The 26,828-nt window shown below is 43.8% G+C and overlaps 1 protein-coding gene across 1 annotated transcript in view; it reads left to right on the top strand.

The window, feature by feature from the left end:
* Nucleotides 1-25,758, top strand: part of NPLOC4 (NPL4 homolog, ubiquitin recognition factor) — a 340,333-nt gene extending 314,575 nt beyond the window's left edge. Inside the window, exons 16-17 of the mRNA XM_069199778.1 lie at nt 6,815-6,917; nt 20,627-25,758. Of these exons, the coding sequence (XP_069055879.1) occupies nt 6,815-6,917; nt 20,627-20,784 (261 nt within the window). The 3' untranslated portion in view covers nt 20,785-25,758. The remainder of the gene's footprint in view (nt 1-6,814; nt 6,918-20,626) is intronic.
* The last annotated feature ends 1,070 nt before the right edge of the window (nt 25,759-26,828 follow it).

Below are 26,828 nucleotides of genomic sequence, written 5' to 3'. Positions count from 1 at the left end.
GACAGTGTGCAAACAGCTGCCTCGTCTGTTCCAGCGGGAATCAAAAGAAATGAAAGGTCCATGTGTTTAGCAGCAACTCTTACCTGTGCTCATCGACTTGGAGGACACTAGGCAGCTGGAGATTAGAACCGATTAGAAATGCTCTTTGCTGTTCTCCTTTGTCCAGTTTATGCGGGAACATTTGGTGATTAAAATGTATTGGAGTCTGCATGCCACTTGAGACTTTGAATGGGCAAATTCAGAAATCAGGATGATGATGCTGTGACGACAGGGAGGTTGCAGAACCACTGGAATTAAATTACGAACCACATCCTGAAATTGAGTGGTAAGTGAGCAGGCTGTCTAAATTTACGTTTTTCCCCAATAGTGGTGCAACCATAAAAATGCGAAGTGCAACTCTACCTCATTCCATCAGTTTATATCAAAAGAAAAGGTGTTGGGCCAATAGTTGGCCTCCTTTAAGGTCTCGAGCTCGGAGATCGTTCCCCAGTGGATCCCCCATGTGTCCCTGATTTCTTTGGCCATCTGCGGTGCCGCAGAAAATCACGGCCTTCAAAGATGCCATGATGCAGATCTTCTGTGCTTTTCAGACAGGTTACTGCTAGTGGGCCCTTCCCTAGTGCCAACAAATCTAACCCCACACTTGTCTGCCTGTCTCCTATAGGAATTCCTATTGCAGCAATAGGGCAAGGCCCCTCATCTGATCCTACACAATGTACACCTCCATCCATGGAGATTGAGCGGCAGTAGTTAATTGTATTTGATTTGCTGCCAGAAGTGGTGGTTGTCATCCTTCCTGCCATTCTTCCTTCCACAATGTCTATTTAGGCCAGGAGCTGGGACAAATTTGTGGCTTGGTAAAGAGTTCACAAGACAGACCAGATATAAGTCAGACCGTTTGATGGTGTCCTGTCCTTTTCGTCTTTGGCCCAGCAAAGATTTGCAGTTGACTCTAAAGTTGGCATTAATGGTTATTTGTTGGCCTTATTACATTTGTGCCAGACCAACCATCCTTGTTTAAGTCATCTGTTGTGATGAGGTTTATTAAAGGTTTGACACGTTTCCTCCTAAACGGTTTGTGATACCACAATGGGACCTTAACTTCGATTTGACATTTCTCACGTGTATGCCCTTTGAGCCATTACATAGCTACTCTTTGCGTCGGATAATTTTAAAGACTGTCTTCCTTATTGCGATCACTGCAGCTCATCACTTCAATTATCTCCAGGCACTTTTTTTGACAAACTGGTGCTGAACCTTGCTTGGTCTCTTTACCAAGAACTAATGACTCTTGTATTAAGATAGTGTTTTTTGTGAACCCAAGACGCTTTGTGTCAGTTGGAAACATGCCAGTCAGAACTAGACTTTTAATGGGAAAATGGCATAACCCTTTTCTGTTGTGATTAGCTGAGAAATGAAAAGCCTTGGATCAGAAGAATACTTTATTTCCCTCAAATCAATTATATCCGCATCTCTGCAACACTGGATCACAGCCAGGAGGTTATTACTTGGTGACCCTGTCAAATAAGCACTGTTGATAATTTTAGTACCATCACCCACCTACCACAGTAGTAAAAGAGGATGGGCACATTAGATACCATTGCGTACTTGAGGATTGCAAATGTGCACCACTAAGCCAGTTTTTTACATAATTTGCCCACTCTGATTACCATTCATTTTGTATTGCCTTTTCTTCTTTCAACAAAGAGCAGATTTGCTTTCTTACTGACTAGAAGATTGTATACCAGTGCTAAAGAAGACAGACTCTGAAATCCAGGAGGTATTGAAGTCTTCTGCTGCTCTCTGGAGGGTGTGTAGCATGCATTGCTTGTGAGCTTAGAGTCTCTGAGGTTCTAGCTAAGGAGCTGGCAGCTGAATGATACTGAAAGGGGCTATATGCACAGGACAAGGAAGTATTTTCAGACAATGTGCATACTGGCCATGGTGGAGCTGAGCTGCACACATCACTTGTGATAATGAAGCAGAAGTGTGCTAGCAAGTACTGCATTTGACAAAAGTAAAGGTCTTCAAAGCACAGCTTGCTGTCAGAAAGCCCAGCAAAAAGGCCCTCTGATGGAACAGGGTCAATTTGCATTCTCTGTGCAGATTACGGACAAACATCACAGTATAAGCACTGAGGTACATTGTTGCGACAATATAGAATTAAAGTCACTAGTTTCCTTTTCGCTGACCCCACACTGCCCACTGCCCTTTATAGTAGGCATTTTAAATCTGTTTCCTTGATCAATTTGTTGTTTCCTACATTGATTTATTTCCATTATGATCTTGCCCCATGTTCAAGGCATTTGTGTCTATAAATGCACATGCTGTGCATACTCCTGCCATCTAATGTCGGGTCCAGATGTGTGCAAGATGTTTCTTTCAAAGTGACTTCTCTTATTGGTAATGTGCATGGTCATTGGCTACATCCTTAGATTCTTTTCTTTTCACCATTGGGTTTGGATGTGTGCTTCCGTGCTCTGGATCGACACCGTCCCAGTACTCTCTTTGACCAACACTAATTCCTCCCCTCTGTCTGTATTGTACTTTGAATGCACTTCTTCTTCTCTCCCCCTGGTGTCTACATTTGGCTACTTTGTTCGAGTTGGTGTTTGGTCGACCACGGCCACTAGTGGGCCTTGCCCTTCGGGCCTACTTTTGTCTTGGCCACATCTCTCCACAGTTCCTCAACAGTGATGGAACGGACACCATTTCAATACTTTCCACATTGCCGTAAGAAATATCCTCGAAGCGACCTCCATCAGGTCTGTAATTTGTGGGTGCCGCCAGATCACAAACAAGCTGTTGTGACACCTGCGACTCGTTCAGTTCCAGAAAAACTCTTTGCGACTGTTAAACCCATTGACTCAAGATGGCGCACAGGAACAACCACAACACCTCAGATCTCTTCTCTTCAGTTCCGGGGACATCAAGGTGGGTGGGGGCATCATCTACAACTGTCAGTGCAGGTGAAGAGACTGTCTACCCTGAAGAAAGCTCTACTTCCAAGTTGGAAATCTTCCACCAGCCCAGCAGCCCATGAGTACGCCATCCTCTCCTCCTTGAAACCGCTCCCGAGCCAAGCAGCCCACCACCAAAGGACACACAGCCACTCTAGAGCACCAGAGTCAGGCATTCGAACCCCCACTGCCCTCGGACCGTGGTTGACCTCCACAAACCACTTTGGACATTCTGCCCAGCTCCGGCTCAGCACCGAACAAACTTTCAATGCCTACTACTTTGCAACTAGCTACTACGACGCCAGCACCGATCTGTCCCTTGGCACCGACCACATTTGCTTCAGTGCCAACCAAAATCTTGGAGCCGAAATCTTTGTCATCGACCAGCAATTTTGACGCCGGCACACTCGAACCGTTCCTCCACAGACTGAAAGAGTCTGATGCAAGGAAGAAACACCAGGTCATTCACTTTTATATGGGCTGGATCCTTTCCCACCATCTGGGGTCTGCTGCGGTTCCAGCTTTAAAGCACCAGCTATCCTTTGAGGAAGCCTTGGACATTCCTGTTCCACCAAAGCAGTGCAGGAAAACTGATAAGGGGACCAGCCACTTATCCCAGCAACAACCCTTCCCTTATTGTGTTTCTCAGCCTTCACCTTCCTGACCTGTTTCTCCAGGGGACTTTCTTGACCTCACACCTGGCCCAGATTCAGTCCTTTTAAGCACTGCTCTCTCTTTTCCAGTCATGTCAACAGGTCACAGTCAGGACAGTCCTTCACCTCCTGAGCATGATGGCCTCCGGCATTGCTATAGTACCCCTATCCAGGGAACATGTGTCTGTTGCAGGAATGCCTAGCGCAGCAGTGGTCCCATGCGGAAGGTCATTGGAACGACCTACTGTTGATCGTCCACCACACTGGTTGCTGTCCGCAGTGGTGGAACACCAGCAACCTGTTATGGGGGCAGCCTTTCTCGACCCTGTTCCATAAAGGGCCATTGCAATTGACGTTTCCCTTCCGAGATGCGGGCCGCATTTACAGGCTCTTACTGTTAAAGGCTGATTGGAGTCCATACAACCGGATCTCCATATCAACTACTTGGAACTTCTAGACTTTTGTCTAGCGTTGAAGACTTTTCTACCTCATTGGGGATACGTAAGGTTGTTCTTGTCCACACAGACATATGACAGTCATGTATTACCTTCAGAAACGGGGGCAGAACCACGCTCCCCATAACACTCGCAGTTTTCCCAGAACATTTGGCGGTGGGATGTCTGCCACAAAATTCATTTTCTGGCAGATTACCTTCCAGGTATCAACAATGACTTTGCTGGCTTTATCAGCAGGATGCAGCAACAAGTCCAGAAGTGGGAACTCTGACAGCAAATCCTTTGCCGTTAGTTCCAGAGGTGGGGCTATCCAGAAATAGCCCTGCTTGCAACCACAGAAAATGCTAAATGCCCTAACTCTGTCTCAAGGTTCCTCATTCACATTCTGGCACACTGCAATATGAAGGAACTGGTCAGGGATATTTACCTGTGCTTTTCTGCACGTCCCTATCCTACAGTCTGTGGTTCAAAGGTTTTGGCAGACCTCCCACTTACTCATTCTGGTGGCTCCCACATGAGCTCGCCTGCCCTGGTTCACGTCTCTGCTCGAACTCTCTGGTTCCACACAGAAGGCTCACCAACAGGCTGGACCTTCTCACACAGAACTAAAGAGATATTGAACACTCAGGTTTCAGGTTTGGGTATCTTAACCTTCCACATGAATGCATGCGCATTCTTAAAGAAGTGCGAAACCGACCACCCGGGCCTGCTATGTGGCACAGTGGAAAAGATTTGTGTACTACTGTCACTCAAAACATATTGATCTTTTTGCAGCCATTATTTGTTACCTACTATCCCTGCTGGTTTCTGTTCTATCCTTCTCCATACAACTTCACTTGGCTGTTGTGGCTGCCTACCCTCAGAATAGACAAGTCGTCTCTTGTCGGGATCCTTGTCATTAATGCTTTCATTGCGGGTCTCAAAAGGGTCATTCCTCCTGATGTTCCACCGGCCCTGGCATGGAATCGCAACATTGTACTTACAAGACTCATCAGCCCTCCATTTGAGCCCCTCCACACTTGCCCCTTTCAGTTCCCCCCCTTGGAATGTGGCATTCCTTGTTGCTGTCACTTCACTCATGTGTCGGTGAACTACAGTCATTAACCCTGAAAGAACCCTTCTTCCAATTTCATAGGGATAGGGTTGTCCTTCGCATCAATCCCAAATTCCTCTTAAGGTTTCGCTTAACCAGTCTATTGAACTTTCAGTGTTTTTCCCACAAGGTCATTTTGTGGCAGAACGTGCTCTCCTTACCTTGAACAGTAAGTGAGCCCTCATGGACTACATTGATAGAACAAAACCATTTAGAAAGGCCTAGCAACTCTTTGTTGCTTTCTCCAAACCTCACAAAGGAAGGCCCTATCGAAGTCAGACATTGCTAGATGGATCGTCATCTACATCCAGACATGCTGTGCTAAAGCTAAAAGAATTTTACCCACTCTTCCTAGAGCCCACTCCACTCAGAAGAAAGGAGCCTCTATGGCCTTCCTGGGGTACATCCCAATAGCTGACATATGCAAAACAGCAACTTGGTCCACACCACACACTTTCACAAAGCATTATTGTGTGAATGTGCTAGCCCGCCAACATGCTAATGTTGGTTCGGCAGTACTCCACGCACTTTTTCAATCTATGGCCACACTCGCATGCTAGCACCTCCTTTCTGTTTGGGGGGGTGCTTTACACATGTGCACAGCATGTGCACCTACAGCCACACATGCCTTGAGCGGAAAATGTTACCCTATAAGCATCTGTTTGTGGCTTCTAGTGTTGTAGATTCACATGCGCCCACCGTCTTTCCTGAAGGCTTGTAGCCTGTGTCCCTTGCTATCTTCATTCCTTTTTTGCATGGACATCTCTCTATACATCACTTTGCTTCACATTACATCCATTCCGCGGTGCAGGAAAAAAAAATCTGTCGAGCCAATTACCATGAGCATTACCAGCAAGAGGAGTCGTCTCACTTCCTCAAGACTCGAAAGACTTCTTTAAAGTAAAACAGCTTGCACACATCAAGACCCAACACTAGATTCCAGGACTATGCACAGCATGTGAATCTACAGCACTAAATGCCACAAACATATGTTTACATGTTAAGTAACATTTTCTTTTCTAGCCACTTAATTCCCTGCTCATCTCGCTTCCTGAAAGAACCTCAGTTTCGTGCTGACATATTACAATTCCCACTTAAGATGACGAGCTTGCTTCACTTCAGTTTTAACCAAAAAAGATTCTGATTTTTGGCACATTATACCACCTTTGCCTCTATATAACCCCTGAATAAATAACTGTGCAAAACCTCTTTAAATCAGCATATTCTAATAACTCAAATCATAGGATCGTAAGACTAAGCAGCAAAATGATGCTCCGTGAGTGATCCAGTTCTCATACACTGCCCCAATTTACAGCATAAAGATCAGCATTTTTCTCCTTCTTTTGCCTATGAGCCTTCTAAACCGAACAGTCGATTGGTACATTTTTTCCTCGCATCACTCGCTGTTATTGAGTAACTTCCTCTGTGGTTAATGATTTGTTTAAAAAAATAAAAAGTACCCTCAAAGAAGGTACTATATTAAAAAAATAGACACATACGTAGAATTAAAATAATTTGGGCTGGGATCTTAACAGTGAAACTTAGAAGCCTCTTGTTTGGAAAATGATGCAGTCTTTTCTGAGGGCTTTACCCCTGTAGCACCTCGTTGGATTTTGTTTATTCATGCCAGATTTTATTTGCTTTATCCAATAGGATAGCATCAGCTTGCTTCTGGATGCCGTAAGATTGAAGAATGAAGAACTAGCCCAGACTTGGAAGAAGTCAGAACAGTGGGCAACAATCGAACAGCTCTGCAGTAAGTAATATGCTATGTCTTGCATATTGGTACCATCTCTTTGAATAGATCATTCAAGATGCTCATGAGCATTCAGATGTAAATATTATTAGTTTGAGTGTGCTTCCTATTCTCTAGCATGAAATTGTTGCTTACCATAACACCAACGATAATTCCACTCTCACTTCACAACTACTCTGTATTTTTCACTGACACATTTATTTCATTGTTTGGCGTAATTTCTTTTTTATTTTTGAGATATTGATACATCCCCCTCTGGTATTTTTCAGCACTTATTTCACATAAGTGTACCTAAAATGGCATAAGTTCTGGGGAGAGGTTCTTGTGAAATATTCCAATCCTTTCATTTTGTGACATGGAAAACTGACTCTCTCTGTGAAACATGGTTTCAAAATGATAACTTTTCCACTCAATTTCTCTAAAAAGTAACAGATCACAAAGCCAATATAGAAAATTCAGGTTCACAAGGCATACTTTCTTTTTCACATTATTTATTCATTAAGACATCTTACTTCCTTTCATTTGTTATGTCTGAGAATCTCCTTGCAAGATGAAAAAAATAGAAATCTCTTGCCAGTTACATACTGTATGGGTTATACTCATCATAGAGGCTAGAGTCTCTCTGTCTTCTTTTCATTAAACAGAAGCCAAACTATCTGAACTCAAGCACACATAGACAAACAAGAACACACTCACATTACAACTCCTTTTTTTTTCGGCGTCTGCTTTGTCTGCCTGCCTGCCTGCCTTCTCGCTCATTGTCCTTTATTAGTCTCCCAATTATCGCTTTGATAGTTTGCTAGTTCTTGTTATCATTGCTTGACAGGCCCTGCCTGACAGAAACACTGTGCTTAACAGAGAGGACATGTAATGCCACCATTCACCACGTGGGGAACCGATCATAGGAGTTTCAGCATATACATTTACCATCCAGGTTAAGTAAAGTTCAGTTCTGACCGAATATTTTGTTAACAAGCATTTGCAATGCAGTAGGTCTCATTTACTTGAGCTAGAACTATTGGCGTTGTAAATGCATAACTGGACTTTTTTGCCACATAAATTGGTCATCCCTGCCGCATAATTTGGCTCTCTCCGCCACATAATTCCAGTGGCCCTGCATTTAACTAATGCAATTCCATTTACTTTCTTCCTCTGGCTGCAGCAAAAAATGAAAATATTACCTTTATTTATTATATTTTGCTATGTTATTATTTTGCCCCTCCCCCTCCATCTGGTATGGAGAGCGCATCGTGCTGTGAGTTATAGGCAAAAATGTTCTGTAAAAGGAATGTCCCGCAAAGCATTATGGGGCGAGTTTCCAAGTGCAGCGAATATTGTAGTATCTTGACTATAATGCTCAGAACAGCCCTTGAAGGCACCACTATCAAATAACATTTGTAAGAAACATGGTCATGTAACCATATATTCTGCCCCTAGAGAGCATAACCATATGAAAACCGAATGGCAGAACGTAATGCAGTGTATCCATATATTTAGCCCCTAGAGGGCATAGTGCATTGCATGTTTTCAGACCTAGCAGGCCTACTAGAATAATATTACAAGCAAGGCCCTGAAAACTCAAACTACTCCTAGCTGTAAAACAAAAGTTACAGACTTTAGAGAACTTAAAAAGACAATGACTGGTGGGGGGGTTTATTATTTGGGAAACCCCCCAACCTAGTGTGGGGACCTAAATATGCCCTACACAGAAAGTGCCTCGTGTTGAACATTTCGATGGTTGTCATATTGTCCTAGGACCACCACACGGTTAGTTATGGGCAAAAATGATTTGTGAAAGGAATGCCCTGAAAAGCATTATGGGGCAAGTTTCCGAGTGCTGCGAATATTGTAGTATCTTGATTGTAATGCTCAGAACAGCCCATAGAGGACACAATAATAAAAAGTAGCATTTGTAAGAAATATGGTCATGTAGTCATATAGTCAGCCCCTGGAGGGCATAACAACATGAAAACAGAATGACAGAAAGTAATGCAGTGTAACCGTATATGTAGCCCCTAGAGGGCGCAGTGCCTTACACATTTTCAGGCCTACTGCAATACTATTAAAAACAAGGCCCTTAAAACACAAATTACTCCCAGCTATAATACAAAAGTTCCAGCCATGAGAGAGCTTGAAAAGACATAGAATGGTGGGAGAGGTTACTATTTTGGGATACCCTAATGTGGGAACCCAGAGATGACCTAGCAGAAAGAGTGCATTGTGCTGAACGTTTTGATGGTGGTCCCATTGTCCTAGGATCACCACACAGTCAGTTATGGCCATAAAACGTTTGTAAAAGGCATGCCCAGCAAAGCATTATGAGGGAGGTTTCCAAGTGCAGCAAATATTGTAGTATCTTCATTGTAATGCTAAGAACAGCCCGTTAGAGGACACCATAATAAAAAAAAGCATTTGTAAGAAAAATGGTCTTGTAACAATATAATCAGCCTCTAGAGGGCATAACAAAATGAAAACAGTACGGCAGAATTAATGCAGTATAACCATATATGTAACCCCTACAGGGCGTAATGCCTTACACACTTTCACGCCTACTGCAGTTCTATTGCAAACAAGTCCCTTAAAATACAAACTACTCCTAGCTGTAAAACAAAAGTTGAAGCCATGAGAGAGCTTAAAAAGACATTGAATGGCGGGAGAGGTTACTATTTTACCCTCCCTTCCCCCAACCATGTGTGGGGACCCAGGGATGACCTAGACAGAAATAACGTGTCGCGCTGAACGGTTTGGTGGTGGTCCCATTGTCATAGGACCACCACAGGCTGAGTTATGGGTGCAAATGTTTGAAAAAGAAATGCCCTGCAAAGAATGTTAGGGGCGAGTTTCCCGAGTGCAATGAATATAGTATCGGCTCTCCTCCTGTACCAGGAAAGCCACTTTGAGGATTTCTGTGGTTTTTTTTTTCCTGTGTTAAACGCTTCAGATTGTATATTTTTCAGCTTGTTAAGTGGTACTCATGTAAAGTGCTCCTCAGATAAAGGTTGCGCTATATGAAACATTACGTAGTCATGTAAAGCGATTCTCTGATCAAGTTTGCGCTATATGAAACTTCAAATTTTCTTGTAAAGCGCACCTTTTATTGAGTTTGCCCTATATGACTCTTATTTAAAAAAATTATTAAATAAATCAAGACCCCCACTTCCCCCACTCTTGCAACCTTTGGGCGCAGACACCACAAAGAAACAGTGGCAAGCCCAAAACAAAGAAGAGCAAGGAACAACACACGGTCAGACAAGGCATAAGAAAGAAGTAGTGTGCCATACTAAGGTATATGACAAGTCATGTAATAATCCAGACGGTAACAAAGCAGCATCAACTCGGGACAAACATATTTTACGAATTTTGAAAGGCATCCCAAGGATGGAATGAAAAAGATGGGCGTGAGATGGACGTGTTACAAGCCCATAGATGTAGATTACAACATGTCGAGAGAAACTGCGTTGCCTAGGCTTGACCTAAAAACAGCAAAAGCGATAGTGTTAGATCTTTGAATGGCAAGCGTGTTTCAGCCTTGCTGACATGCAAGGCTAAGGCTTTTTCAAGGCTGTAAAATAGTGTTAAATATAACAAATTGGGAAATAAAACCATGTTCACAACATTCTGTTATTTTTAGTCTATCTGACTTGTGACAGATGCACTAGTGAGCTTCCACGCCTATGCACGTCAGAACCACATTCAGTGTTCTATGGGACAAAAAATTGTTCAGATCTCATCCATCCTCTTAGTTCCATTGTGTTGATTGAATTCTGCTGCCAAATGCTACCTTGAACACACACAACCCACAAGATTTGTCATATTCCATTTATTTTCTTTCTACATCTGAAAGTGACAACATGGGCAGTGATGTAATCACGTGGCGCCACGCCGAGCGTAGTGCCGTCCGGGAAGCATGACGGGCACTCCCTCCTCCCTGCCAGTTGCTGGGCTATTGACTACAGAGGACGACGGTCTTTCACTCTTCTGCTCCCTCTCTTATTATAGTGAGGAGGACACAAAAGTAAGGTTTGGTGATGTGATCTCGCTCTTTGAATCACGCGGTAACGCCACGCCCCATGGGAGTCAAGGAGGCTGTGATTTACCATGGCCACGCCCCTACAATTACAAAATGGACTACAGTGACTACCTATTTGGCAGTGACGGCTCTCTGCACACCAGTATGGAGGTCCAGGGAGCCAAATAGGTTCATTGGCGGGTGACCACCCTTGGCAAAGTAAGTGGTTATTTTGGGAGGCAAACCTATGTCTTCTCCGGTTTCATGCACAAACAGTTCAGTTGATCTAATACCTCTTAAATTCTGTGGTTTTTGTTGAGTTTGACTGCAGGGCTTACCCCCCACCCCCAGATACTCCATGAGGCAGTAAACTATTAACCCTGAAGTATGTAGTATTTTAAAGGGCTATTGCGGTTTAAAGTGACAACAGTGTGTGCATTAATTTGTATTGTTAAAAAATCACCACAATATGGAGTGAAATATTACCCCTAATACAACATGGAATGGGTTTATTCCTCACATACTGGTAACACTGTGCATGAAGCTATTCTGAGCCACAGGGTCCTTGGTGGGCCTATAAGATGGGCCAGAAGTGAGGCCATTAAAACATCCAGACTTTACCTGTTTGACCGGATGTACACTTGTACACTAATAGGTGCTTCGAGTTTTGGACTTCACAACTGTAAAATTTAACAATGCATGTGGTGTAAATAGTGTATGTCTGGTGATTACTAATGAACACCACTTTCACCACAGCAGAGATTAATACAAAACACACCTTCACTCTGTGTTTTCCTACAAGTACTCAAATGGAGTAAGAACACAGTGAAAACTGTAAGCTGCGGATTACATTTTTTGCATGCCTTAGTGAGCATGCTTTTTAGGTCCTAAAGAAAGCCACATTGACCCATGGTGGGCAACCAAGAGGATATGGCTAAAACATGTCGACTAATATTGACTGAAGTTAAGGATGTGAGAGCACATTAGCATCTCATCACATCATCACTCTTTTTAATCTTGTCTAGGGATACCATTATTAAAACACACCAGCTTAGTGGGCATCTCAAAGACAATTTTAATGCACTTTTCTGTTTCTTGAGAACAGTCCACATACAAAAAAACTACTTTGCTGTATTCAGGCGTAAAAGCACACCCCTGGTGCTTAAGGCATCTCCGGTGAGACCCCTATAAAGAAGCATGCCACCAACTAAGTTGATGGGTGAGGAGCCTTTTTAACAACAACAAAATGTGTTTGAATTAGTGGAAAACCAGAAGGACAGTAGAGTTAGGTATTGACTTTATCTATGATTGTGGTGATATACTTGCTTCTTTTTTTGGTACATAGGCCATCGACCCTGGACACTGGATGGTAGTGTTGGACCTGCAGGATGCCCAATTCAGTGTACCTGTCCTGCTGGTCCATCAGTGCTACCTGCAGTTTGTTGTGGGAGAGGAGCATTTTCAGTTCGTGTTGCTCCCCTTTGGCCTCACCAGTGCCCTGTTGGGTGTTTTCAAAAGTGACAGCAGTGGTGGCAGCACACCTTAGGAGGTTGAGGGTACCGGTCTTTCCCATACCTCAAGACTGGCTTTTGAAGGCAGTCGTCAACCACCTCTAGACTATACCAAACCTACAGTCCTCTCTGGGGTTGACTTTCAACGTGCCAAAGGCACACCTGACTCCTTGAACGATTGCTTTAATCAGAGCCATTACGAGTCCAAGACATTCAGGGTATGATCCTGATCTTTCAGCCTCAGTCCCGGATTGGTGGAACTGATGGCCTCCTACATCCTACTGGTCGAGCACAGAAGGTGGCATATGTTTGCTTTGCAGTAGGATTTTAAGTCCCACTGTGCCCATCAACAAGCAGGGCGAAAAATCTGCAGGGTGGTTACTGGACTGCGATTGGGTCAGTGGCAGAACCCTATCCCTTCCTCTAACCAGAGTAAACCGCGTTGAACAATGCATCGCTTCTGGGTTGGGGTGGCCCTCTGTGAGAGGTGGAGATCAGAGGCCTTTGATCTCCAGCGGAGTCCTGGCTCCACATCAGACTTCTTTATCTGAGGGTCATCCTCTTGACATTGAAAGCTTTCCTTACGTCGGTCAAAGGGAGGCTGGTACTGGTGCTCAATGACAACACCACTGCCATGTGGTACTGAAACAAACAGGGCGGGGTGGGGTCATGGACCCTGTGCCAGGAGGCCTTGCTACAAGGAATTTTCCTGGTAGTGATTCACCGTACAGGATCATTGAATGCCAGGTTGGAGGAGTGCAGCCATTGACACCTAGCGGATCACAAATGGCAGTAACACCCGGAGGTGGTGCAAGATCTCTTCTGCGAATGGGGAGAACCTTGGCTATCTTTTTGCCACCACGAGAAATGCGGACTGTCAGCACTTCTCTATGTTGGCATTTCCATGACGTTTCCTAATTAGAGACAAGTTCTACCTAGCGTGAAACTCGAGACTCCAGTATGCCTTTCTGATTAAGCCCCTCCTGCCCTGAGTTCTCAAGAAGATCATGTTAGACTGTGCTGCAGTCATCCTAGTGGCTCTGGGTTGGAAGTAGAGAATAGAGTACTGTCAAACAGCTGGGCTTGAGCATTTGTCCACCCATCAGGCTGTCCTTCCAAGAGGACCTGCTGTCACAGCAACAGGGCAGGGTCTGCAACTGAGCCTTCACACTCTCTGCCTTCAAGCTTGGAGTTTGAACGGCAACAACTGAACACCTTTGACCTTCCTCCATTGGTTGATGTCATATTGGCAGCCATGCGTCCCTAAATGAAAACTGTGTATGGGAGTCATTGGTACAAATTTGTGGCTTGTTGCAGCGCATATCAGATTGACCCAAGTTATCTGACGTTCTGTTATGTGTTCTGTCTCTTGCCCAGCAGTGCTTTGGGCACAGGCAGGTATTATCTTTCTGCCCTTTCAGCCTTCTTTTATTTGCTGGATCATCCTTCGTTGTTTAAGTCACTGGATGCAATACGATTTTTTAAAGGGCTGCAACACGTTTCCCCCTTCTCAATTTGTCAGACCCAAATGGGACCTAATCTGTTCCTGACTTACCTGATGTACACTCTGTTCAAGCAGCTTACAGCTGTCCTTTGCGGCTCCGTACAATCAAGATGGTGTTTCTCATCCCCGTCCACCGTGGTGTAAGAGTGAGTTCCAGGCTTTTTCTAGCACAATACAATAAATGTTTTTCTTCCCAGACAAATTGGTTTGTACTGGTGTTCCATATTGGTTCAACCATCACCCTGCTGGCGTTCAATGCTTCCGCCTCACCTGTCTAAAGAGGAGGATAGACCTATTGCTCAACCCCAAGAGAGCGCCAAGCTTTTAAATGGCTCATACCAAAAACCACCAGATGGACAATCAGCTCTTTGTGGGGTTTTCTTCAGTGAAAAAGGAAAAGCATAACGGCTTCTCCTCCTCATCCCCCCAGATCGTGCTCTGCATTAAGATCTGCTACACATGGGTCAAAAAGTAGCCTCTGGAGGGACTGCGTGCTCAGACCCAGAGGACCAAAACTGCGATCATTGCATTAGCATGCAGAGTCCCTGTCGTAGACATTTGCCAGGAGGCTACGTGGACGTCTCTCCAAACGTTTACACAGCACTATTGCTGTGACATCCAGGACTTTCTAATTTGAGTCCATTTACAGACCCACCTCTGAATAGGTATTGCTTTGGTATCTATTCAAAAGGTGAGGAATCTGCGGCTAGAAGTCTCTATCAGAAATACAAGTTGCTTGCCTTCGGTAACTCTCCTTTCTCAGGGAATCTCAATTCATAATCAAAAGCACTGAATTGTCCCACCCATGTGTGGGGACCCAGAGCAGGTCTTTCAAACTCACAACTACTCGCCTTATTTTGGAAAGGCCAGGAAAGATACATGAAATAAATGTTACATTTTCTCAGCCTACAAACAGGCTTCATTGCCCTCCTTTATTGAGTTGCTTAAAAATTTAGAAGGGAAAAAGGGTCATACCTATAAAAGAAATTTAAGTAAAATAAAAAGAGGCCTTTTAAAAATATCCTTTACAAACGTTTTTAATTCTTTTTAAAGTAAGATAAGGAGTAATACATAGCAATGTAGCCTGCATAGGCTGCAGTATTGAAACAATGCAAAAAGGACATTGCGCCTTTAAGAGCCTCTTGACCCATCATGCCCGTAGGTGGCAGTTAACTCTGATCTTTTTTTCCAACCCCTGCTGACAGGGTCTTGGAGCAGAGCTCTGTCTTTTTAAAGGTTTTTGTTTGCAACAGTTTCTTCTCAGGCTTTTTTTAAAGCTGATCCACTCGAAATCATTGAGGGCAAAGGATTTTTTTTAGATAATTTCCTGAAAGGTAATGTATCAATTTTTCACAAAAATGCCATCTCTTTTTGCAAACTGCCCACAGTGTGGCAGAAAATGGCAAAAGCAGACCCGTACAGGATCTGTATCTTAAGCTTGCCAGACTCTCATGACCCCGAGATGTGCTTTAACTGCATGACTCTCTCCAGGCACACTTCGAGGAAGAGAGGGAAGATTTGCCTCCATGGCTAAGTGGAGTACTGCAGAAGAAAAGATTTGATGGCTGGGGAGACTTTAGAAGGGAAGAGGAGAGACTGGTCTGTCTACCAGTGCCTATATGTCACGCTAGGAGGGTTCCTGCAGAGGGAGGTCCAAAAAGAGGAGATCTGCTGACGTTCCTTTTCGACATCAAAGTCGAGAGGAGGTACAGCACCTACTTGCTCGCCAGCAAGGGCTGGTTTGATATCGAGAGCACTTTCAACATCGAGGCAGAGAGCACCATTAAAGCGGAGACACCATATGACGTTGAGAACTTTGAGGCCAAGACATCATTCAACCTTGCTGACCAAGACAGCTGAGTGTTTTTTGCGAATGAAAGCAAGCAGACTTCCTTCAGAGTCTGAATCAGAGTACTCCTGGGCCTATTCATCACCCAGGCCAACCTCTCTAGTGACCATTTCGGATTAGCCAATACCGCCTCAAGTTCCAAAAGAATGCATTCCTCCACCTTTCCCTCAACAAGTGATTCCAATGGTACCTCCACTGTCAATACTGCCAATCACTCCATCTCAACCACCACAGTCTCCTATATCAGTCTCTGAGACTCCATTCAACAGTTCACAGAAGATCTTCCTGAAGACATAAGCAGTTTGTGAATGAAGGAATGATGGTGTCAAACCAAGTTATCAGTGCTGCAGCTGATTCCTCCACTCTACCAGCACATGGTTATTGTCGTGGACTAGCACTTCAGCGTTCATCTTGGCTGAGACTCTCAGGTTTGAAACCACGAGCCCAACACCGGATACTGAACCTGCCTTTGTTAGGTAGCACTTTATTTAACTCTCAGTCTGACGATGAGATGCCTAAAATGAAGTTCAAGATGGACACTCTGAAAGCTATCAGATTAGAGAAAAGAAGAGAATAAAGAAGACATTTCTAAAGGCCCTATGACTGCCGCTGTTTCCCCAGTGTTGAAACCGCTCATTGGACTACAGGACAGCAGCAACAACAATCATCTTGGCCACACATACATCAACAGTGCCATCAGTCAAGAGGCAGAGGAGGACAGTAATCATCTGTCTAAGCCACTAAAACAACGGGTGGCAAAGAATAAGTCCTCTCTTCCCCTTCTTTTGTTGCCTGGTCTGATAGGGTGAAGTAGAACATCTATCCTGCAAGAGTGGCAATAATAACTACCGACAAATGGGTTCTAATTATTGTAGAATATGGATACTGTCTTAGGTTTAATCTTCCGCCACCATCTATTCCACCAAGGAAACCTTCCCTTTACCAGCGGGAAAAAACTGCAGTAAGAAGAATCCATCCTCTTGCAGAAACACAAGGTGGAGAAGGGCCCCTCTCACCTGATAGGAATTGGAATTTATTCCTGTTATTTTGCAGTGAAGACGAAAGGACCACAAAATGAATACAGACCCATTTTAAACCTCAAGAAAGCAAATAAATGGGTTTGCAAAGCAAAATATAGGTAGTTGACTCTTCAACGATCTACCCTCAATTCCATCAAGGATCTGGCAATGCCCAATAGACCTGCAAGATGCCTATTTTCACATCCCGATAGCCAAACTCCTGAGGTTCTTTGTAGGAAAAGATCACTTTCAATACAAGGTCCTTTCCTTCAGCCTCAAGTCTGCTCAGCAAAGTTTCTCCAAATGTATGGCAGTTGTGGCAGTCCACCTCCAGAAAAATGAAAATCTTTATCTATCCATACCTGGACGATTAGCTCATCAGAGCATCCTGCTGTCAGCAAGCAAGCCAATATTATCATCTCATCGTCATGACTCTCATTCGACTACATCTGCAAGACAACAATTCTGCCTCAACACCTGAGCACCTACATTACCTGGGTGCAGTTCTAGACACAGTACACACAAGTGTTTCCTTTGGAGGAGAAACTATTATCTATCCTTCAGAAATGTACCAATTTGAAGAAAATATCCCATCCAGCAATGAGACAAGTCTCTTCCCTCCTGCGTTCAGTGCCATTTAACCCCTGTGTTAATAAATGTTCGTTATGTTTTTTAAGCATCAGTTACATAATCAACATTAGATATATATCCACTTGGTTCGGCCAGATCACTCGCTTTATTCCGCAGTGTTCACCCTCCTACAATCTTTGCATGTTGATGGCTGTTTCTCATAGGGTGGATATGCAGCTTCCATCTGTTACTGTCTTGCTCGATGCTGAGAAAGCATTTGATTGTTTAGACTGGGGATTTATGCTTGAGGTCCTCCTCAGGCTTGGCATTTGTAACTACTCTCTGTCATATATCCATCTTCTTTATACTGCCCCAGGGTGCACTTGAATGACTTTTATGCTGTTTGCATTTGAAATGGGCCCCCTCCCCCTTTAATATTCGCTTTAGCTGTGGAGCCTCTGGCCTGCAATGTCTGGGAATTTCACTCACAACGTGGGCTATGTCTAGGGAGCTGTTCACTGTGTTCTAATTATATTATTTTGCATGTTCAGGACCCAGACTCGAACCCCCATTTTCCGAGATGTTGTCCTATTCAGTGCTTAGACCAGTTGATTTGTGACCTGGAGTAAGTCTGAGATCTTTCCTCTTACTGATGATTGCCTGGCTCCTGTTCTTGAGTGTCCTCCGGGCTGGAGCCCTACTGGGGATCACTATCTTGGGATTTGAGTCTCTTGTGATCATGTTGATCTGATTTGCAGTAATGTTGGCTCCATCCTGGACAAACTGCCTGTCTCCATTGATCGTTTGGTGCAGTTGCCACTATTTTACTGGGGAGAATTTCGTTGATCAAGGTATCTGTTCTCTGATGTTCTCCAACTGCACTTTGTGCTCCGCTGAAACAGGTCCTGTCTCGGTTAATCTGGGATAGTGGCCAGCCCATGATTCATTGGGAGAATCTTACATGCCCGCTACTGGCCGGGGGCCTTGCATTACCAGATTTCCACACTTACTAGTTGGTGGCACAGGTTCACTCTTTAAAATACTGGCTCATTGCACAGACTGCACCTACACACGTCAGAGTGGAGCTAGCTGTCACCTGGTTGCATTTGTTGTTGTCCCGTTTTTGTACCGCCACACAAGCGCAACAGGTAGTTGATGATCTTGCTGCTACCATTCGAGCCTGGTGGGACATTGCACATGGTTTGCAGCAGTCACTCCAGTTACTCTCCCTCCCTTTCTCCCTCTTGCAGATAATCCTGTATTCCCTCAAACTGGCGAGAGGGCTATGAAAATTATTCTTTGTCAGAAAGACCTGCGTCACATGGGTGACATTTTTGTAGAAAACATCTTAATTATCTCACTGTCAGGATGAGCGAGCCAGTGGGGGTGCCTCATGCTATCAGCTTCTTGATAAGACATGGGCTTACTGCTGCTTCCAAGTTACAAACGCTTCTTTTAATCAGTGGCAGCCACCACAAATCTCAAGGAGAGGGGTATGGGGAGGGACCGGGGGATTTGGGGGAGGGGGGCATAAATAAATAAAAATAATTAATAAAAAACCTTTTTCCTGGTGGTGCCGCCGCCTCTTGCCTTGTTGCTCTTCTGGTCACAGGCTCCCCAGCAGTCCTGGCACTTACATGCTAAACATAGCATGTAAGCAGCGTTGGGATTGGTCTGACCCGGGTTGGAGAAACCTAAGTGCGCCTGTGTGTTTGGCTGACGTCAGGCTGCCGGCCTAACACACATGCACACTTAGTGCTGTCTCCCACAGCCCTGCCCCGACCCAGCCTAAACGCACTGCTGGCTGAGCCAGCAGATAAAAGATAAAACAATCATTAAATAACGTTTTATCTTTCATTTCCTGGCTTAGCCAGTGGGGCGACGCTCCTGCACCTTTGAGAAGGAGCCGCCCCTGCTTTTAATATATATAATATATGCTGATACATTTAAAATTCCTGCAACAATGCTATTACACCCCGGCTAGAATCCCACAGTTCAGCAACACAGCCTCTTGTAAACGCAGCAGGTGCAGGCTGGTAGACACATATTTTAATCATCTGGCATGGGTCTACCCCGATCACTTGCGGCTTGTGGGGTTTAAATGGGGCGGGGCAGCGTATGGGGGGATTGGGGGAAATAATATTAAAATTAAAAAAATATATAAAAAACAAAACTTACCTGCTCCGCTCCTGCACCGCTTCTCTCTCCCACTTCACTCGAGGCTGGCACAGGCTTCCAGCCTGCCCTGCGCCAATCCTGACGCTGCTCAGAGCAGCGTTAGAATTGGCTGGGAGCACCCAACCACAGCACTCCCAGGCAGACTGGGAGCCTGTGCAGGCTCTCCAGCCCGACAACTGTGTTTCTGGGCTGAAGAGAGCCCTGTGCGCATGACGGCCGGCCAAACACACATGCGCACTGAGGAGAGTGCACAGTGCACTCCCCTCATCCTAGTCATACCTCATGGCTCCGCCCCTTTAACAACCAAACAATAATAAACATTGTTTATTATCGTTTGGTTGTTAAAGGTTTGCAGCGGCTGCTACTTGCTGTGGGGGGTGACGCTCCTCCGCCCTAATGGAGGAGCCGCCCCAGACCCTGATCTCTTTACATTGTGGCATGATATGTTTCAATCTACGTCTGAAATTCTTAAAATCTCCCTTTCCCCATCCCCTCAGGATGCTTTTTTGGATGACGTGTCAGCTGTACCCACCTCTTGTCGGCTCCTTGCTTCTGTATTGTTTTGTTAGCGAAGCAATGTATTGCCGTGGTTTGGATGCAACGCGTGCTCACGCTGTGTTGACCCATGTTGCAAGATACAGCTTATTGCTAAGAAATAGTTGATTAATATGCTGATATTTTTCACCCCTTCCCCCGTCCCTTAGACACAGGGGCCCCTTTTCGGGTGTTTTTACTCCATGCCACTGACCCTCGCCCCCCTCATCGCAACCGGAGAGCACTAGCGCCTTGTTACCTTACATTGTCTACCGCTTTATTCCTGTTTGCTGCTTTCCTGTCGGGTACTATTTTACCCAGCACGATGTATTTAACTGTATCTCATTTGCTTATGTTGGCCTTTTGTACTTGTATTGTGTGCTGCACTAAAATTCAATAAACAATTTAAAATAATTAAAAAAGTACATATCCACTTGAAACTTCGCCTATACACTGCCTCGTTAATGTCTTTGCTACATCTCAGTTTATTTTTTATGGTGATTTTTTTTTCTTTCTTTTGCTCCATTTCTAATAGGCACTGTTGGAATTCAGCCCTCCAGTATTCAGGAATATGGTGCTGTGGGCACGTCTGTACACCCCACCCCATCTGCGATGTGGTCCTGTCTGCACTGCACCTTCATGAACCAGTCTGGGACAGACCAGTGTGAGATGTGCCGGCTCCCTCGAGCCTAACAACGCTTCCCCTGCCCATCTGTTATTATGGGGGTATAACAGACTTAACACTTGCAAATAGTACCTGGAACAAGGATTCTTTCTGCTGCTCAAGCCTGGTGTTGGAGAATGTTGGCATAGCCACCTTTCTGCTTGTCTGATAAAGCTTTGCTGGACACTGCTTCTGGGCGGACTTTCCCAGCTTAGGAATCTACTGCCCATCCCGTTGCAACTGAATTCTAGCCAAAAATGAAAGCCCCAATGGTGTACAAAACTGAACCCTATAACAAGAGACCACTTTGTTGCAAGTTGATGGTTCTGTTGATGTCTTTATTTCTGTCAGCCTCACTCTTTGTAATCCATTGTTACACACCATTTTATCACAAGCATACACAAGGTGCAAGTCCTTCGAGAAGCCACCTCTTTGTTGGGTCCAAACAAATGTAAAATGTACTGACTAATCTGATTCCTTCACCCTGGTTACTCTCATCTTAAGGTTGTCTTCTGCTGGACTGCATTGTCCAACAAGATATTATCTCATTCTTCATAGTCATTTTTGGCACTCATTGTATGCGAACGTTGATTTTATCCATCCTGTTCTGAATGATCTCCACACACCAGTGCCACCTCCTCTCTCACTGTGATCTTTCTTCCAACTATGGTTTGGTCTTCAGCATCGCCAAATCACCACTTTGAACAGATGAGCTCCCACTTTAGTTTCACCATAACTTAAAAGTAAAACTGGATTCCTCCAAACATTGAGCCATTATCGCTAACTTAATAAGCAGTGTAGTCGTTTTTTAACCTTTATGTCCTGCTCATATTCATGCCACATTTTATCTCACTCCCTGACATCGCAAATGCTTCCAGACATAGACATTTAAGAGGTTCTGAAATGAAAACCCTCCCTAACTTTATGCTGGTAACGTTTGTGTGCAGTGAAATATGCTGCACTTCATTTTGATGGGGGTGGAGTGGTCTGTTCTCTTTGAAATGCTGTGACCAGCTACCTACCTGCGAGGTCTACCATCGTGGAGCTAGCCAGGTGGCCTGCATGTGCTTCCTTACAGTGCCAGGGACTACCCATACATAAGTGTTATCAACTTGGTAGAAAACAGGGAAGGTGTTTCTAGTGTTTTTTTAGATGAACAGTCGTATAGTATACGATTTTGTTGTCTTTCGAGGGTGAGGGCTAGTTTACTATTTTCCAAAAAGTGAATTCCTGTTTTGATGTGAAAAATTAATTTCTCAGTCCCTGTCCTTATTGAAGTACGGAAATCTATATGTAACCTTGGTGTTATTTGCTGCCGAAAGCGTCACCTGCAGCAGTGATGGGCTTGAGACCTTTTCTTCTGTTTAATTGGCATTCCTTAGATTCCTGACTGGAAAGACAAATAGAAGAGTGCGAAACTTGCATTAGCGGCCAGTGTTCTACTGCCTGAAGTGAGCATGTTGGGAAATGATACTGTTGCAAAAGCCTTGATTTATAAAATAGTTTGAGTGCTCTTCCGAGGCACTGCTCACACAACGACTCTGTACTTTGGTTTGTACAACATAAGTTAGGTGATGGCTACCTGCACCTCTTCCTGTGCTGTGCGCATGTTAGTTAAGGTGGCTGCATTTAATTGAATGCTGCTGATTAAATGTCTTCCTTCAGGAGTGGCTGTGCGAGAAATGAGTAGCGCCTTTTTTAGTGCAACCCAAACAGAGTTGCACTCCTCATCTTTCTGCCATCAATGCAGAAAATTAATATAACCTCAAATTTTGGAATATCGACTGCACAGCCATGTGACTATTGAAACACAGAGCACGTAGTTCTGATCTTTCTTGTTCCTACATCAAAGTGACATATTTGTGTGTCAAAGTGTGTGCAAAATGTTGGTAGAATAAATGCTGCTCGTGTTTGATAGAGTTGGGACCATTATAGCATCAGTTTTGCAAAGGGCATAATCATTTTTAAAGATTTTGGTGGTGGTTCATTAGCATTTGACTACCAGTTGAACCTTGTCCTTTCTCCTTTTTAGAAAACATTTTGTACAGAAGGGTGGATTTGTATCACATTTCAGCGTGTCCTGTGGCACTGCAGTATGCGAGGAGCAATTATTTCTGCTCAGCCATAAAAATGACCCTGTAGCATGCAAAGAATCATGCTTCGTCATATTAGCTATTCTTGTCATTCAGCCTTCATCTCAAATTCTTGAAGTACTGATTACTCGAGCTTGCCAGTCATTAGCCATAGTTTTAGTACCAGCAACAACTTGACAACACACAGACTGGTAGGTTCAGGTCATAGTGGGCTGCAGGAGTCTGGCCACGTGTGGAACTGAGAGCATTTATACATTTCAAAAACCCTGTCAGCAGGGTGAAGCAGCTTGCTGTCAAGATAATAGACCATGTCTTCTGTTGGTCTGTGAGCTGAAATCAAGTAAAGAAACTTAAACAGTTGCTGTTATGGCCCAGAATAAAGAACATAACCATTGTAGTGTTTCCAACTAAGCGCTTAGTCCACCGCCACACCAAAACGGTTTTGGGGTATGGCTTGAGAAAATCCAAATTGGGTGCTGGTTCAGCTAGTCATCCAGGAGTAGAAAGACGCTCGGTAAGCTAACTCGCATATACTTTTGAGTAGTGTTTGGGTGGGCATGGTATACCCACAATAAGTAGGCAAGCGCATCCCTTCTGTACGAGTGCAGCACACAGTGGAAGCAGTGAAAGCGTGGAGGGAAAGTGCTCATTTCAATTTAATATAAGTAAGTACTTTGTTCAAGTATACACAGGAACACATTGAGAGGATTTCCTGATATGTTTTGACCCCTGATTTGGCTGAATGCTCTGTCCATTAATTGGCATGCGCATCTCAGCCTCGCAAAGAGAAAATTCAGACTACATTTAAAAACATTTTAGTGGTGGTAGAAACGAGTGCCGATAGCGAGAAAGGCACAGCTTTTAGCTCGCTCTCCAGTTAGCAAAGAATATTGCAAAAATATGAATGAGGGTGACCTTAGAGATATATTTTAGCTTGTACTCTTCTCAAGCAACGCACGTCTAGAGTTGGACTTAAACTACTCTAATTATTCCCTCCTAAGTGCGAAGTTGTCTGTCTTGGCCATTTTTGTTGCTCCCAAAGCCTTTCATGCAACAGTACCACCTACATTGAAAATTCCTCACTTCGTCACTTACCAGGAAAAACGAAAAGATAAATATTATAACAGCAAAAGTTATTTATTTTCCGAATGTTTTTACACATGATCATTAAACTTCCCATTTTCAACATTGCGCTCCATCTTCTTCATGCTGTACGAACACAGAAAGTGATTTAATTCCGAGGACAGCACAGGGTTGCCTTGTACTGGTTTTGATTGGTTGGTGCTGGTCTATAGATTCAACATAACACACACGAGATGTTGATGGGAGCTAGCTTTCCAAATCATTAAAACAACCTTAAGCCTCCGTTTTCAGGTTTTCAAATCAGCCACAGTCATAGTTAATTCGTATACCAAAGATAAGGTAAGTGTCGTTTTGAAAAAGCATAGGACAAAATGTTGCTGTGGAACGAAACAGCAAATTGAAGCTCAGTGCCTGGTGCAATTTTGGCCACCAAGATTCATAGGTGGTACTATACGCATGCTAATTTAACTTTCCAGCTCATTCGTCTTTTTATGAAAACGGTGTAGCCACATTGTGCTGGGTCAAAACCGAACATCTCAAGTCGGGCTAGATCCTGTTTTATGAAACAGCTCGATCATGTGGTTGCTACATAACCCATGCAAAAGCACGTCTGCAAACGTTTCAGAGCAGTGATCTGTAAACAATCTCTGCCAAAGCACTAGTTAAGTTTGTGGCTGACCAGGTACCCAGCACTAAGCAAGTACATAATATAAATACATAGGTATTTGGTTGCCATGCAGGATATTTTGAATTTGGCCTAATTTCATGGCCTTTCATTTTTTAGCCCTTTTTATTACAGACACATACAGATTGAACAGGTACATCATACTAACTGCTTTAATTAACCGGCAGATAAGACTTCGTTGTTAGAGGTATGAGCAGGAATGCTCTGAAGGAGCCTGCCTCCAACGTAAGTAATGTAAGGATTGTACTCCTGGAGGTCGGTTGCGGCCACTCTGAGCATTCCTGTCGGATTCCTTGAAACAAGTATTTTCATCGGGACAGTGTTGGTGTGCAGTCATAGCTCCTTTGGGGGTTACGATAGTAGGCTACAGGAGGGAAAGCATGACGTTTACTTCCTTTTAAATATTTTTTGGACTCGGGTCTTAAATGTCAACTGCTGACGTTTTTAGGAATCCCCAATAATCACCTTTCTCCCAAATGTTTATAGAACCATGGTTTACATCCTAAGATTTGCTAGGACCTTGTTGAGCTCACTCAAAGCTGTTAAACAATAAAGCAATTAACAGCACTATTTCCATTTGAATAGTGATGCTACTCTATAGCATGTTTGTGAATTGATTTTTTGAGCAAGCGAGTACATAGAAGAAATCCTACACCTCCTGTATAAGACTTGCTGAAGTTCGTAGTCTGGTATGATTAATTTATTGTATGAGGCACTAGACTAAAACAGATGCCATGTCCTCGATGGGGTTTACGTGATTAAGTATTCGGTTTGGTCTTTGGTGATGAAAGAAAATGTCTGTTGCCCTGCTCTATTCTGTTTTTAACCAATGTGGCTTTTCAGAATTTGGCATATCAGCCCACAACCCATTGGCCACCAACCCCTGTTTCGAAGTCTGTTTTACAACAAAGTGCGGTTTGCCTTCTGAGTTGAAAGGATTTTTGCTTTGGCGTTTGATGACATGTTTCTGTTTCTTTTTTCTTTATCTTTCCTTGGTTATGCCTTGTTTAACAGTCCTCGGTCCATTCGTTTATCCACTTTTTTGGGTTATTTTCTTCCAGCTAGCAGATGTCTGTGTGGAGCTGGAGTGTTTTCGTTCCAGACAAGCAAGTGAAACCAAATAAAAAGCAACTGAAAGACAATTGTGTCCTACTGATTTTTGTGCATTGAAATCTTGTGGGTGAGAATGTGGAGGTCACTTAGAGGGTCCTGTTGTGGTAGCATGGCTGTAAAGGAAATCAATATTCCTAATTAGTTAGTATACATTCCTCTGCTGTGCATTATTGTCTCTGCTGTCTAATATGTTTAGAGCTAAAGAGAAGGATGATTCTGGGAGAGTAAATGTTAGGTACTTGGAAAGTGACAGAGATGTTGCACATCTTCCTCATGGATGGATGGGTGGATCAAAATATATGAACTTGTGCCCTAACTATAACCCCCACACCTGCCATGCACAGTTTTCTCATCAATAATTTAATTGCAAATGTTGCAGTGATATTATCAATGATGTCGTAGAAGATGTCATGACTGATGTAATGTGTGGGTAATTAGTAGTGCATGGCAACGATGCGAGTTATAGTCACTTTAGGGTGCAAGTTATAGTTTCTTGAGATAAGTATAACTATACTGAATTTTTATGGTTTCTGTGTATATAAAATCTGAACCCAACTATTAAGTCCCTGTAGACTTTGGGTTTTTAGTGATTCTCCAGTATTGGGGTATCTTTCATAGATTCACATGCTTGAATCATTCCCCGTCGTCGAAGTGGGAGTCCCACGGTACATAGAAAGCAATAATTAGAGAAAAATGTTTTTTTTTATTTTTTATATTGTAGTGAATAGGAGAAACACATTCAATTGTAGAACTATCAGCCTCTTTAGAAAGAGCCCAAATTTCAGCCAATCAGGCGTGATCACCCCTTTAGAATCCTCAGCACAGAGGCTCAGTCTCTCAGATTTTCTACTGCACGTCGTGTGTAGGGGAGTCTCCCTGAGCTCTGCTCAGTTTTCTATCTCTTCAAGAGAAATTCTTAGAAACTTTCACTTTGCTCATACTGCAGAATTTTTCCATCATGTCTACAGTAAGAAAAGGTCTGTTTAGGCCTTGTGGGACCTGTGGGAAAAATGAGACTTCACTGTGAGGACCCTCACAAGGAATGTATCTACTGCCTACATCCAGAGCATAAGGTCAAGGACTGTAAGATCTGCAGGAC

Source organism: Pleurodeles waltl, chromosome 7, assembly GCF_031143425.1.
Source record: "Pleurodeles waltl isolate 20211129_DDA chromosome 7, aPleWal1.hap1.20221129, whole genome shotgun sequence".
NCBI classification, from domain to species: Eukaryota; Metazoa; Chordata; class Amphibia; order Caudata; family Salamandridae; genus Pleurodeles; species Pleurodeles waltl.
This window is presented reverse-complemented; position numbering and strand designations above follow the sequence as displayed.